General features: G+C 39.8%; 1 protein-coding gene and 1 pseudogene across 1 annotated transcript; both read left to right on the top strand.

Annotated features, from left to right (window-relative positions):
* The window catches only part of LOC126795674 (uncharacterized), a 157,843-nt pseudogene that overhangs the window by 60,696 nt on the left and 81,524 nt on the right, over positions 1-15,623 (top strand).
* On the top strand, positions 4,685-10,428 carry LOC126793970 (zinc finger transcription factor YY1). Its single transcript, XM_050520604.1, has 6 exons — positions 4,685-4,845; positions 4,946-5,004; positions 5,980-6,179; positions 6,499-6,588; positions 7,393-7,536; positions 9,782-10,428. Exons 1-6 carry the CDS (start codon positions 4,757-4,759, stop codon positions 10,316-10,318), a joined length of 1,119 nt encoding a protein of 372 aa, XP_050376561.1. The 5' UTR covers positions 4,685-4,756; the 3' UTR covers positions 10,319-10,428.

Genomic DNA, 15,623 nt, shown 5'->3' with positions numbered 1-15,623 from the left:
GCGTCGGAGATGGCAAGGAGGGCGATGGCAAGCTTCGAGACTTACCGAGTCGGGGGAATACGACGACGTTGGGTCCAAGATGGCAAGAGAAGCCGGAGCCATGCCCAAAAGTTGCCAGCGGTATGGCTGGGCGTCGGGGAGGCTTGACGAGAGCAGTAGTTTATTGACGAGATGCAGGGCGATGTTGAGGCAAACGACGACCAAGCTGGGTTGTGGCGAGAAGGTCCATTGAAGAATGAATCCGGAGAAAATATCGGGAGGAGCAGAGCTGGGTTGCGAGCTGATGTGCAACCGGGAAGTTCGTTAGGAGCAATTTTGGCGGAGAGGAAATCGACGAAGCTGGTCGGTCTGGACTTCGGAATGTCGTCATTGAAGTTGCGCGGCGCTGGGAGGGCAGCCAAGAAGACACGGGACGGCGCTGGTCTGCAGGAATCGGAGGCGGAGGAAGAATATGGGTGCCCAAATCAAATTTATGTGTGCCCGGAGAAGAAGACGATTTTGATGAGAATTTCCGGTGATGCCAAAAAGAAAAGGCTGCCGGGGGGGGGGAGAGAATTTCAGGGCTAGGGTTAATTTCAGGTGGTAGCCTCATGGCTCAGACACTTTAGAACAAAGTGCTGATAACGTGTTACAGGATAATGAAAACTAGAATAATAACAACGTAATGGAACATAACATAACTCTTTATTGATTGATAATGAGGCTTATATATATATATTACATAAAGCATAATCTACTCTAATAAAGAAACCTAAATAGGCTAAAACACACAAGGGTAGAATAATAATTCTCCCAGAACAATATTTTAGTTGTTTGTTAAAATAAACTGGAGGTCTAGTGAATAGGGAGTTCTAAGTACCGTTTTTGAGTTATGAATAAAAACTCACATTTTCTAAAGCAAATAGACTAGTTTGTATAAGAGAAATTAATTTTTTTAATCACTATTACCTCTTCATGTTCTGTGTTAATTTTCTAATTTGTGGTTATTCTGTATTGTGTTTATCAACTCAACTTCATCTTCTGGTGTTATGTCCCAACAATTTAACAGTTAAGTAAATTCATTAACAAACTATTCAAAAGTACCAAACAACAATTTAGAGTACAAATAACTCACTATTTAATTTGATAAAGCAAATAAAGACCTAAATTTATAAATAAGGATCAAATGATGGTAAGTTGCCACATGTCATAAAATATTTTACTCTTTTACCCTTCTTTGACCCATAGTGTTTGCTAATATGAATGGAGAGGTTATCTGCTACTGTCGATTATAAAAACTAACTGTTTCTGTTGACTCTAAAAACTAACTGCTACGGTCGAGTTAAAAACTAGGTGCTACTATCGACTTGGAAGACACTTGCTACTATCGACTTGGAAGACACTTGCTACTCTCGACTTGGAAGGTACATGCTACTGTCGACTATGAATCTAGCTGCTACTGTCGACTTGGAAGGTACCTGCTACTGTCAATTATAAATCTAGCTGCTACTGTCGACTGAGAAACTAGCTGCTACTGTGGTTTTGGTGAGCAAATTTCAAAATTTCACAAAACATATGCAATATGGACCATATGATACTGAAATAAAAAAAAGCTCATGACATAAGGAACAATTTTATATATTGGCTCACCTCCAAATTGCCGGTGGTTTGGCCAGAAAACTTAAATTTGCCGGAAAAAAAAAACTAAAAAATGAGGAGAGAGAAATTTGTTAGATCTATAAGTGACATTTGGTAATTTTCATGAAAATAAGGGTATTTTAGATATTTTTACATCAATTAATTAATGAGTTTTATTTTACTTATTCTTTGAGATTGAGCTTATGTCCTAATTTGTATAAGAAATATGAAAAATAAGTTTTTAGTTAATTTGAATGTGGTCTAGTACTACTAATTAATTTTCATTAAATTCATCTCGACTATCCGGTAATTTAATCCCTTCTTAAAGAGGTTTATATAAACGACAAAGAAAATGGCTTTTAAGACGAAGTTGATTGCTAATCGACTCAAACCTCTGCTCCCGTCGCTCATCTCCGAGAATCAGAATGCTTTTGTCCCTAGCACGTAAATCCAAGACAATCTTGTAATAGCTCATGAAGCTGACCATTACTTGAAGCTAAAGAAGACTAAGAAGACCTTTGAATTTTCTCTCAAACTAGATATGAACAAAGCTTACGATAGAGTTGAGTGGGACTTCCTTGAGGCCACTCTTTTCAAGTTCGGTTTTGAGCAAAAATGGGTAAATCTGGTTTTGAGGATTATCTCCTCAGTTTCCTTCTCGATTTTACTAAATGGTAACCAGTGACAGTCTTTCAAACCGTCAAGGGGCTTAAGACAAGGGGATTCCCTCTCCCCCTACTTGTTCCTCCTGGTGGGGGAGGTCCTTTCTAGAAGTGTTTCCGCTGCAATTGATTCTCATCAGCTTACTCCAATGAAGCTTAGCCCTAACTGCCTGGGTTTGTCTCATTTAATGTTCGCCGATGATACAATTTTCTTCAACAAAGCCTCGGTGAATGACTGTCTAGTATTTAAAGAAATTCTTGATGACTACTGCAAGGCCTCGGCACAAACTATCAACTATCAGACGTCATCAATTTATTTCTCCTCCAACACTCCGGACAACATCAAAGTTCAAATTCCTGTTGCTTCAAGGCCAGGTATGTATCTTGGCTTGGCTATAACTTGGGGGAATTCAAAAGTAAGTGCAATGGCCTACATTCGTGAAAGAATCAATCAAAAGCTTCAAGGGTGGAAAGCTAATGTCATGTCTCAAGTCGGGAGAGAGGTTTTAATTAAAACGGTGGCTATGGCGGTGCCAGCTTATCCAATGTCAATTTTTCTTCTCCTGGTAACCCTCTGCAAAGCCATAAACTCAGATATTTGTAGTTTTTGGTGGGGGTTCTGAGATGTTAAGTCAAAATTTCACTGGAAAAATTGGGACACTCTGGGAAAGAACAAGGCAGAAGGGGGTTTGGGTTTCAAGAACCTTCAAGCTCATAATAGAGCTTCGTTGGGGAAGCAATGTTGGAGGTTGTTGAGAAATTCAAATGCCCTCTGGTATAGAGTCTTAAAAGCCAGGTACTTTCTGCACTCTAGCTTCCTCAAAACAAAAAAAGGTTCAAGAACCTCTTGGGTTTGGAGTAGTTTATTGGCAGGAAGAGAGGTAATTGAGAAAAATTCTTTGTGGAGAGTTGGAAATGGGAAAAGCATTGATGTTTGGTTAGATAAATGAGTACCCAATGGTCAAGGTGGCCTCATTCTCCCTACGGTCACAAGCAACAGATTTACCCCCTTGAAGGTGTCTGAGATAATTGATGGAGGTTGGAATTGGAGTGTGGATCATTTGGAGCCGTTTATCTTGGATTCATATTCTAAAGTAATCAAGGCTATCCCTATTGGAGGTGCTAATGATAGTGACTCTCTGGTTTGGCCTCTTTACAAAGATGGGGAGTACACAGTCAAGAGTGGGTACAGGTCTATCTTTTCAAATGTTAAGGGAGTCTCAAAGTATAAGGCATCATCCTCTCACTCTATTGATTCAAGAGTCTGGAAGAGCATTTGGAGTTCAGTGAGTCTTCCAAAAGTCTCCAACTTCTTATGGAGGGCGGTGTCAAGAGCTACTGGGCAGTGTGCTTTCAAGAGGAAAATCATATCTTCTTTGTTGTGCTCTATTTATGGTGAACATGTTGAGACAGTGGAGCACAATCTTTTGCTTTGCCCTTGGACCTCAATGGTGTGGTTTGGGAGCACTCTTGGCTATATTCCGGCGAAAGAAGCGATCATGATGTTTGATGTTTGGTTACTGGAGATGCATAAGAAGTCTGAGGTATTGGCTAAGGGGCAGTTTGATTTTTTCTCCTACATTTGTTTCCATCTCTTTGAAATATGGAAGCAAAGATGTGAGGCAGTGGCAAAGGGGAAAGCCCCGAACCCAGCAACCACAATAGAGAATATCAAGAGAGCTTTTGCAGGGTGGGAAGAATCACAGGAGGTGGCCGAGGCAGTAATGTTTTGTAATGGTGAGACTTCAGTGGCTCCCAGTGGAAGAGCTAGGGAGTGGACTGCTCCTCTAGCTGGGTTTTCAAAGGTGAATGTGGATGCTACTTGGCATGGGCCAGTAAAAAGAAGAGAGGAATGGGCTTGATTATAAGAGACCACTTGGGAAAATCAGTGGCTGGTGCTTGTTTAGTCCACTCTCACAACTCATCGGTGGAGACTATAGCAGAGGCAGTGGTGCGTGGCCTTCAACTTGCTAGTTTTCATCGTTTAAACTCGATTGTGGTGGAAGGAGATTGTCGAGAGGTCATTCTTGCTCTCAAAGGTGACGGGTCCAAGTGTGATTGGAGAATCTGGATGATGATCAGAAAGGCTAGGCAATTGGCGACATGTTTTTCGGAAGTGGTTTGGAACTGGGTTCTTCGTGAAGCGAACCGTCTTGCAGATGCAACGGCAAAGCTTGCTATTGTGGGGTTGTGCTGTATGGATTGAGTCTCGCGGCCTCCAACCTCCCCGATTCAAATTTTAAGGAATGATGGTCTGCCAAGACCCCCATAATTTTCAGGTTAGTCCATCATCTGCTTGGAGTTTGTTTTAGCTTGTTTAGGTCTTTTTTTTTGTTGCTTTGCTTTTGTTGGTTTGAGTTTTGTTGTATGCTCCTTTCCTTTTGGCCTTTGTGCCTTTAATCAATGTTATTCAGACAAAAAAAAAGACGAAGCAAGTAGTAAACAAGAGGAGGGGAGAGAGGGGTGATCGGGCGGATATGGATACCCAATTCCATCACCATTATTTCGAGAGGCGCTCGTCCGTCTTCAGATCCAGAGCTCCCGCTGTTAGATGGGTTAAAGAATGGTAACCACTTTCTCCAAACCTTTTCAATTCTTTTTCAAGATTTCAGTTGGATTGGGGGCTAGGGTTTATTCACTCAGATATTCGAATTTTTTTTTTGTAGGATTCCGCAGGATGTTGTGGCAACAGGTGGAAAATGCTCTCTTTTGAAATGGGTCACAGGTAAATTCACCACCCAACTTCTAATTTCTTCAATCCAAGCCGGTTCAAGTGTTACTTTGACAATAGCAAACTCATAGATAGCAAATTGATAAGATTGAAAGATTAGGTCTCAGATTGATATAGCCACAGAACATAGGGTAGCAAACTCAAAGCTAACCCTCTCTTAATCACTCCACTGTCATTCCTTACCTTATTAGTTGGTTTCTCAGACCCAAAATGTTACTTCATAGTTATATATTTCAACAAATGCATCAAGTAGAGCACGCACTATATTTGTTGGGCTTGGTTTTATCAATCCTGTCTGCTTCTGTCAATTTCTAGTTTCACTTCCCTATAGTATCGTAGGTTGTAATTTCGTTCAGTTTACCAGTCATTGGCGAAACTACATCTAAGACATTCAGCTAATATTTGTCTTTTACTTTAATATTTTCAAGAGAAACATTTTTTTTTTGGATACATACAGAAACAAATTTTATTAACAATGTAAAACAGTGAAAGCCAGTTTAACATCACCAGAAAATAATGAATCAAGATAGGAAACTGGCCTTTATTTCCAAATTTTACATATGCTCTCACACCCGATCATGGGAGGTTGAAAATATGAGATATCAGAATTGGCGAAAACCTAATTTCTGTAAAACATGCTTTAAAATGTCCCATAACTTTCCTGCATAACTTCCCGGCACTCAGCCCCTTAAGTCTCCACTTGAAGCAGACAAACAGAATTTTACTTAAGTGAAATTGAAGCAAACTCTTTTTTTTCTCCACAGTTATTATTATTATTATTATTATTTTCTTTTCTGTAAATATATTCCAATAATGGTGAAACACAGTATCATTTTCAAAGCTTGCACTGTTCTATTTACCCGAATCAGCCCTCTAGAATCGGCCTTTATGGAAAAGCGTATTGCACTGTTCTATTTGCACGGTAATGGATTCTCCCGAGTTTTCACATTTATCTGTTCTTTTTCTTAGAGGGCACGGTAAAGGCTTTGAATGAGAAATCAAAAGAGCTACTAGCACCAGATCCGGAACCGGAACCTACTACTGAAGTCCTTTTTCTTTGCAGCTTTGAAGGCTGTGGGAAGACCTTTATTGATGCCGGTGCTTTGAGGAAGCATTCTCACATCCATGGGGAGAGACAATATCTTTGTCACTATGAGGGTTGTGGGAAGGTATTATTTAAATTGTGTATCTTGTTTCTCAACTGTTGGTTTATTGTTTTGACTACCTTGTTGAAAACATTTTATTTTATTTTATTTTTGCTTAGAGGTTTCTTGTTTTTACTTTATTATTTTTTCAGTTAAAGTGGTTTCTTTTCTTATTTCTGGAATTGTGTGCAATTTTAAATAGTGTTGCTGATATATCAGATTAGTGTGTGCAGTATAAACCGATGTAACTTGGTGGGAAAGTAGAATTAATTCATTAATATTGATTTCTAATCAAAATTTCCATTCGTTTAGTAAATTGAAAAGTATATTGTTAATGTCGCAGAAATTTTTGGATAGTTCAAAGTTGAAACGACACTTTCTCATTCATACTGGTGAAAGAGACTTTGTATGCCCTCATGAAGGCTGTGGTAAGGTGATTATTTTATCCTCTATTAAAAAGTGCTTACTTTTGCCTTTGTTGTCATCTTTGCCTGATCTCTTGGAATCTAATGGTGAATTTGTGCTTCTTTCTTTTCTTTCTCTTACAAAGTATGACCATAATGTTTTCTTCTGAAAGATGCAAATACGTCTGACCCATTCCCATGTATATTTAAGTTTAGTTCCAGTCATTTGGTAGTGGTTAATTGTTATAATCTTATGTTGAAAAGGAGCACCTTTAGAATAAAAAAAACAAGAAAAACAATTATAGGAGGAGATATTGACTCTACGTCTGCAAGTAACCTAAAACACTAAAACTAAGATAACTAGAAAGAATCAAAATATAAACTGCAGTCCAAAAAGATATTGCTCCGACAGATGCCCAAAAAATGAACCTATCCCCCAAGGATGCCATCTTTTGTTTTTATATTTTGCCTCCGTTTTACCACCAAAGATCAATGTAAAATATGACACTGGATTGCCTCAGATTACTTTAAAACACCGAATTGGGTGAAAAGCCCCAAGATGGCCGTCTGAGCCATCTGACAAGTAATTTTTATTATGAGTTATATTCCAAGCTCGTACTAAGGAGGTACTTTGACGATTGATGGACTAAGAAGAGAGGTAATTGATTATTTTTAGTAAGATTGGCACCTAAAAGGTTTCAAATCCTACAATCCTCTATGGATGTGTATGAGATGCATAAATCATCTGTGTTATTGTAATGAAGTTCTATTTTGTATTTTGTTCTTTCTTTTTCTTACTGTTGTAACGGAGTCTTGAAATCTTACATCTGCAGGCATTCTCGCTGGATTTCAACTTACGGTCTCACATGAAAACGCATTCACAAGAGAACTATCATATATGCCCGTACCCAGATTGTGGAAAGAGATATGCACACGAGTACAAGCTAAAAAACCACATCTCATCTCACCATGAAAAGGTTTGTATATCCTCTGCAATTTGCCATTTACAATTTCACTTTCATGTATTTATTTGATTTCAATAATTCTGCTGGTAAATGTCCCTTTTGTTTCTATAATTCATAATTGTATGTCCTTCTGATTGCATATGAATGTGAAGTTAGTCTTATTAGAAAATTCCAAAATTAGGCCAATTATATAGTAGGGATCAATGTTGTCAAAGGCGACGCCGAGACGACGCCGATGCGCGCTTCAGTGCGGGGCGGGGATGAAAAGCCTCGCTGGCTCAAACGCCAACGCGCTGCTGGAAAGGCGACGCACGGAGCGGTGAGGCGGAGCTGAGAAACGAATGCGAGGCGCGACCCGTCCAAACGACCCGTTTCAAGGAAGAAGACGAAGACTTTCTTCTTATTTCTTTCCCGTCCAAACGACCCGTCGTTTTGGAATTTTAATTAAACCAACCTTCCATTCGACCTATAATCATCCGTCGTTTTGGGATGTTAATTAAACAAACATTACCGTAAGACCTCCAAAAGACATTTTAAGTTTGTACTTCGTTCTTGTTTGCTCTTCATATTTTTGGCCATTTCTGGTACTCCTTATCTTTCGGGAACTGATGATTCTAACTCCGGATAATCATGATGATGCAAAGTTACAGCGGATCTATCTGTTTGTTTCTATATACGGACATACAATGTCCCATAACATGTATATGGGTGATAATCTTTTTCAATTTATTTATAGATAAATAATTCAGGTTCTTCATTCTCCAAAAAAATCAACAAAACCTTTTATAGGCTCCGCTAGTCATTGATCAAGTATTCTGAACTGCATTAGACACAAATTTATCTATTTCTGGATTTCGTAGTTGACCAAAATATATTTCATGCATGTAGCTACTGATTTCATTTATGCTGGGACTAGTGAGCATATAGATTAAGCCAGGATGATTGTTCAAAGCAGAAACATCAAGAAAAACTATTCCAGCCACAACATTTCATATAAGTTTCTCTATTATCTACGTCCCATAGTCTTTTTCTTCCAACTTTGTTACCTGGTTTAGACTTTGGGAGCTCCAGATTTGGTTCTGACTCTCTGAGTGTGCTTTTAATTCCCTCAGTATATCCTTCGTTCCAAACCTTAATTATGCCCTTTTTGACACAATATATATTCATCATGTGGGGAAACTAGGGAACCAGCAGTGTCATAGAGCACAAATGTGGTATATGGAATCCAAGTCAGTAAAACAAAGACTGTTCTCTTGCAATTGGGGTTAAAGACTTCAATTTTTAACATGGCCAGACCTTTTCAGTTGTTCCTAGATATAGCAGGACTGACTTGGGTCCAACTTGACTGTGTCTTCACCATCAGTTAGTTGTTTTTTACATCACAAGATCACAACACTCCATTAAGTGATAGTTTTTTCTATTACCTCATTGTTTTTTACATGATATAATTGACATGTACCTGATGTCCTGATCTGGTTAGAGCAGCAAATTTCTGTGTCTTTTCAATTGTCGAAAATTAGATAAATGATTCTCTGTAATTAGCAACAGTTTTTGACTGGCGTATTACTCCTTCAGGGTTGGGAACCAAAGTTGAATGCTCCATCAATATATTAGGAGCCTCACACAGTAGCAACAGCTTAGCTGTTCATAGACTGGGACTATTATATGTATCCTTCCATTTTTAATTCCAAGTTTTCTCTTTAGGTAAAGGAAAAAACAAGCAGAAAATGAAAAAACTTGCTGCATTACTTAGAGATGATGAAGATGAGATAGAAGATCTTACTTTGTCTTCTCATACTACTACATTCAACAACAATGATTGTGATGATATTCATGTGGGTGTGACTAGATTTGAGTATGATGATATGGACGATTGAAGTGTAGTTCTCTTTGCATTGATGTAATTTGAGTCTTATGTTTGAACTCTTTTATGTCATTGAAATCGTATTTGGAACCTTTAAAGAACTAAATAATGAATTTCATGTTATTTTGAAGTATGTTATTTATAAGGATATATTTTTATAAATGTAATGTATACATTTAATATTTGTTGGAAAGGCGGTCGCTTTTTCGCCTTGAGGCTTCGCCTTAGTGAGGCGACCCCTAGTCGTCTTCGCCTTCGCTTTCGCATTTGAAAACATTGGTAGGGATAATGCCAAGTTTTGATTGATTTTGACAATTCAATGATTTTTGTTAACTTTCTTCCCAATCAAGAGTTTAATTTTGTTTCCAATATTAACAGTAATTTTGCTTGCAGAATGTGCCTCTAGATGTGCCCAAGTATGCTGTTCCACCTTCAGAGAAGCAAACAAGAACCCCTAAGACTCCTGCAGGGACTTATGGTTCTGCATCATCTGATCGGCCGTATGCCTGCCCTTATGAAGGGTGTGAAAAGGCCTACATCCATGAATACAAGCTTAAACTACATCTGAGGAGAGAGCATCCTGGTCATATGTCTGATGAAAATGCTGAGCATGCCACCAATACTGTTGACAAGGAGATGGATGAAGCTAGTGATCAAGATGTATATGCAGTAAAACGTGTGAATGGCACAAGCCAGAAAACAAATAGGGCCAAACCGAATTTGAAGTTCCCGCTGGCCAAAGTGCGCAAAGGCTCAACTCCATCTCAGGTCACTACAAACACAATGAAAAAGCCATGGCCAGTCAAAGTAGTTTATGAAGAAGATAGTGAAGAAACGGAGGAGGACCGTGACAATGTAGAGGACGGCTGGAGGTATGTCAGAAACAATGATGATGATGATGATGATGAAGAGACAGAATACGAAGACTAGATGTTTTGGGGGAGCTTTTATTTGTTCTTGGATGGATCATGGATAGAGGCATTTTAACTGTAACAAATATACATGTAATTTTATTTTAATCTCATTCACTTATCTATCTATACTTTTATAACCCAAACAGATTTAGGAACAAGAATATTAGCAGCAGACTTGACAGTAAACTTACCATGACCGGGGGGCCCTTAATACAAAATAATCTGAACCTGGAAAATAAGGAAGAGGAATAACTTTAATTTGTGGATCACAAATATTAGATTTCGGTTTAAGTTTCTACTGCAAGCCGCAGCAAGCATCAAGCTGTTTGATAAGACTAAGACTGCGTTTGGTGCAGCTTATAGGCTGCTTCTCTTATAAGTTAAGGTGAAATAAGTGTTTGGTAAACACCTAAAAAGTGATTTTTCTTAAAAGTCATAGTTATTTTGAAGGCATAAGCAAAAGTTAGCAATACCTTCCTTCTGAAAATAAGTAGAAGTCAAAAAACACGGAGCTTATTTCGCGACATTACTGAAATTTTGATAATGACGTTGGGTACCCTTCAAACCATCCGCAATTTACATGGAAACTAAAGGGAAGCTTTACCGAAGAAAAGGGAGAGTTGTGAGAAGAGAACTGGGTTCAAGTCTTCAGCTGGGACTGAATCACTGACCGATTCCAGTGCCGAGTCGAGGGAGAGCAGCTCAAGTAGTAGATCGAGCTCTGAGAATTCGAGTGACGAAGTGAAGAGAAAAGGACCCAACTTGTTGGGCTGGCCTATAAGGAAAGCTGAATTGTACAGAAGCTCAGCTGCTTTAGCTGATTTCGGTGAAGCTAAAGAGAAGGAAAATGTTGATGATTCGAAGTGTAAGGACTTGGCTGCAAAAATAGCAGGTGAGTTTTGTTTTTTCATGATTTATGCTTAATTAAGTTGTTGAATAAACGTGAAAGTTTGAATCTTTTAGCATGTTTAGAACTGTTTCCTTTGTTGTGTGATTTACTGTGATCTTTATTTGTTTTTGGATATGAAACTATGCCTATTTGTACTTGTTGTAATTGCTTTCTGGGTTTCTGTGAATTTAGAAATGGATATGATGAAAGAGAGATTTTCAAAATTGCTGCTTGGTGAGGACATGTCAGGGTCTGGTAAAGGGGTCTGCACAGCCATGGCTATTTCAAATGCCATCACCAATCTCTGTGGTATGTTCATTTTCGCAAGAAAACAAGTAATTTGGCATATCAGAAAATATTAGACTAAACTATATTCATTGGACATTGCAGTACGCATATATTTCTTTTCTTCATGTCATCTGTATTTCATTTTTCATTCTTTGCAAAACCATATTGAACAAGTATTACAAGTTCATCTCGAGCCCATAGTGGATGGGTCGATGCATGCCAATATATGTTTAATAATAGCTAGCTAGTTTACTAGCTTTTTCGAATTCCAACATAAATAGTGTTGGGATACAAGAAGGTTGACGAAATGAACTTTCATAATCATAGACAAAATTTCCAGGGGAGTGTATTATGTGTTTCAGTGGTGTGCAGATACCAGCGGCACGTGCTGAGTCATGTGATGGTTTAAGTAGGCTACATTTTTTTTTTGGACAAGATGAAGTTCATTGAGAAAAAGGCATCAAGGCCCGAGAAGAACACACACTAACAAACCGAAAGCAAAAGCTAAGAAAAAGGAACATCCAACAAATAAACTAGAGCTGCTAGGGCATAACTAAGATACAAACCTGGGAGGCCCTGGTAACCCATCAGCCCTTAGAATATTCATTAGCGAAGTTGGGGGACAATCATTCCAATCCGAAGAGCACAACTTCAGCAATGCCAACTTAGCAGCAGCATCTGCCAAGCGATTTCCATCACGAGGAGTCCAGCTCCAGGTGATATTTTCAAACAGAGGGCAGAGAGACATTCCCGCTCTAATGAAGGGAGTAAGCTTCCAGTTTGTATAAGGGATTGAGCTAGCAAAGGCAGAGATGACCTCCTGACTATCACTTTCTATAATCACCGAGTTCAATTTCATAGAAGAAGCCATCTGCAGGCCTTTAACAACAGCCCCTGCCTCCGCCTCAATAGCAGAATTAAATTTGCCTACAGAGTAAGAACCAGCCACTGAAGCACCAAGACTGTCTCTTGCACAAACTCCAATCCCCGAAAGAGTAGCGTTTGCCTTCCATGCAGCATCTACGTTGATTTTTATAGCTGAAGGGGGAGGTGGGAGCCAACGTCTCTGGCAAGAATACCTCTCACTTACATTCACGTTCTCTATGCATTTTGATGCCGAGAAAACCTCAAACCAACTCCAAAAGGTAATGTTGATATTCTGAATTGTGGAGGAAGGATTGGGGGAAAGACCTCTAGTAACAACTCGGCAACGCTCCTTCCAAATTTCCATAAGGTGAATACACACAAACTGAAGGAACTCCTCATTATCCTTCGAAAACTGCTCCCTTTTAGAGTAAATACTCATTAGCCAACAGTCAAGGGTAGAAATCAACTCCTTCGAGATACCGTAACCCAAAGTGCTACCAAACCACACTGCCCTTGTCCAAGGGCAAAGGAGAAGGGCATGCTCAGTTGTCTCCTCATGCTCACCACACAGATTACATATGGGACTTGGTATGATTTTCCCGACGAAAGACATTCCTACCTGTGGCTAATGCATTTGAAAGAGCTCTCCACATAAAGTTAGAGACTCTAGGCATGAAAGATGATTGCCAAATAATCTTCCAAACTTTAGGGTCAACCATGTGAGAAGATGAGGCTTTTAAAGAGCAAGATGGGAGATTATAGATTTTTCTATACCCGCTTTTTACAGAATAAGCCCCCTGTTTGTTGCACGGCCATACCAGTCTATCATCATCCATATCAGAACCAATTGGAAGAGCCTTTATAGCACAAATATCCTCCTGATTCAAGAAAGGCTCTATATGATCAATGCCCCAAGTCCTGTCGTCCTTGATTACCTCGGACACTGATAAAGAGGTGAAACGATTGGCAATGACTATTGGCTTAATAAGACATCCATTGCTATTTGGAACCCACATGTCACTCCAAACATCTATCCTCTTACCATTACCAACTTGCCAAATAGAGTTAAGTTCAATCGTTTCCTTTCCTGCCAATAGACTATTCCAGACCCAAGAGGGTCTAGAGCCCTTCTTTGCACTAAAGAAAACAGTGGACTGGAAATTCCTTGCCTTTAGAATTTTTGCCCATAGAGACTCGGGGTTTCTGACCAACCTCCAACACTGCTTGGCCAGAAGAGCTTTATTGAAAGCTTGGAGGTTCTTGAAACCGAGACCACCATCCACTTTGCTGAGACAAAGAGATTCCCAATTCTTCCAGTGTATCTTTTCTTTGGAGTCATTATAGCCCCACCAAAAGTTTGCTATGTCCGAGTTAATCGCTTTGCAGAGCGTAATCGGCATAAGAAAGATGGACATAGGATAAGCAGGAACTGCCATAGCTACTGCCTTAATCAAGACTTCCCTCCCGGCTTGAGACAACACATTTGATTTCCACCCTTCAAGCTTTCCTCTGATTCTCTCTCGAATGTAAACCAGCGCCGCTTTTTTTGAGTTACCCCAAAAGGTCGGGAGACCTAAATAAACCCCTGGCTGAGAGGCAGTAGGTATCTGGAGAATTGAAGAAAGCTGCTCCCTGAGCAGTAGAGGGGTCATAGGAGAGTAGTACACCGATGACTTTTCAAAATTCACTGATTGACCAGATGCTTCACAATAAGAATCAAGAATTTCTCGATCGCAGAACAATCCTCAACCGTGGCTTTAGAGAAAACTAGTGTGTCATCAACGATCATGAGATGAGAGAGACCGGGGCAGGATTGGCTAAGTTTGATCCCTTTCAACCGATTCACTTGAATTGCCTTCGAGAAATTTCTTGATAACACTTCTCCAACAAGAAGAAACAGATACAGAGATAGAGGGTCTCCTTGCCGGAGTCCTCTTGTTGGCTGAAAGGATCTTCCTTGTTTGCCGTTAAGGAGAATTGAGAAAGACACAGAAGTAACTATCCTCATAATAAGTTTTATCCAACCTGCAGCAAAGCCAAAGCAGGATAGAATGGCCTCCAAGAAGTCCCATTCCACTCTATCGTAAGCCTTATTCATGTCCAACTTTATCGCAAATTCATGACAGTGCTTGGCCTTCTTCAGCTTAAGGTAATGGTAGGCTTCGTGTGCAATGATGCGATTGTCTTGAATTTGTCGCCCAGCCAAAAAGGCGTTCTGTTGCTCTGAGATTAGCCCTGAGAGGAGAGGCTTCAAACGATTTGCCATGAGTTTGGAAATGATCTTAATTGAGTTGTTGCAAAGGCTTATTGGACGGAATTGATTCACTGATTCTGGGTGGTGTACCTTTGGCAACAAAATAATATTTGTCTTGTTTAAATCTGCAACCGAGAAGTTTTCATCAGAGAAGCAAGCCACAATTTTATTGAGATTTGCACTTACAGTCTCCCAATTTTGCTTATAAAACAATCCAGGGAAACCATATGGGCCCGGAGCTTTGAAGTCTCCAAGTTGTCTCGCCGCACAAGCAATTTCCTCCGGCGAAAACGGACAAAGAAGAGAAGCATTCTGATCACTGGAGACCATCGAAGTGATTACTTCCAGAGTGGAGCCCCAAGATCTATCTCCCTCCGAAGTATACAACTTCTCAAAGAAATTCAAGAAAGCATGCTTGATTTGCTCCTCATTGTTGATCCAAATACCATTGTCCAAGCAGAGACCACTGATCCTGTTTCGGCTTCTCCTATAAATCGTGGAGAGATGGAAAAATTTGGAGTTGCGATCTCCCTCTAGCAGCCAACTCACCCTCGATCTTTGTTTCCAATATAACTCCTCCTGAGCCCACGCAACCTCCAGATCACCCACTAATTCCCTCTCTCTGGCTCTAGAAGAATCAGACACCACCCCTTCTTTTAGACAACTTAGTTCCTGATTTAAGGCATCAATGTTTTTCTTGTTATTTAGGAACTTCCTCTTACTCCACTGAGACAATTCAGACTTGCAAGCCAACAAACTAGAGTTCCAGCACACCAGCGGGCACTGCGAGTCGTCAAAGTTCCAACTATTAGAAACAATCATCTTGCAATCCTCATCCTTAGCCCAATTAGCTTCAAACCTGAAAGCCCTCGGCTCTTTGACAGAATCAGTTTGGGAGAAGAACACAATTGGGGAATGATCAGAGCTGATTCGAGGTACATTCTGCACATAGGAGTTCGGCCACATCTTAAGGAGCTCAGCATTTCCCAAAGCATGATCAAGCCTCTCCCTAATGATCTCATC

This window comes from Argentina anserina, chromosome 5 (assembly GCF_933775445.1).
Source record: "Argentina anserina chromosome 5, drPotAnse1.1, whole genome shotgun sequence".
Taxonomy (NCBI): Eukaryota; Viridiplantae; Streptophyta; class Magnoliopsida; order Rosales; family Rosaceae; genus Argentina; species Argentina anserina.
The sequence above is the reverse complement of the archived record's forward strand: the minus strand, read 5'-3'. Positions and strand labels throughout refer to the sequence as shown.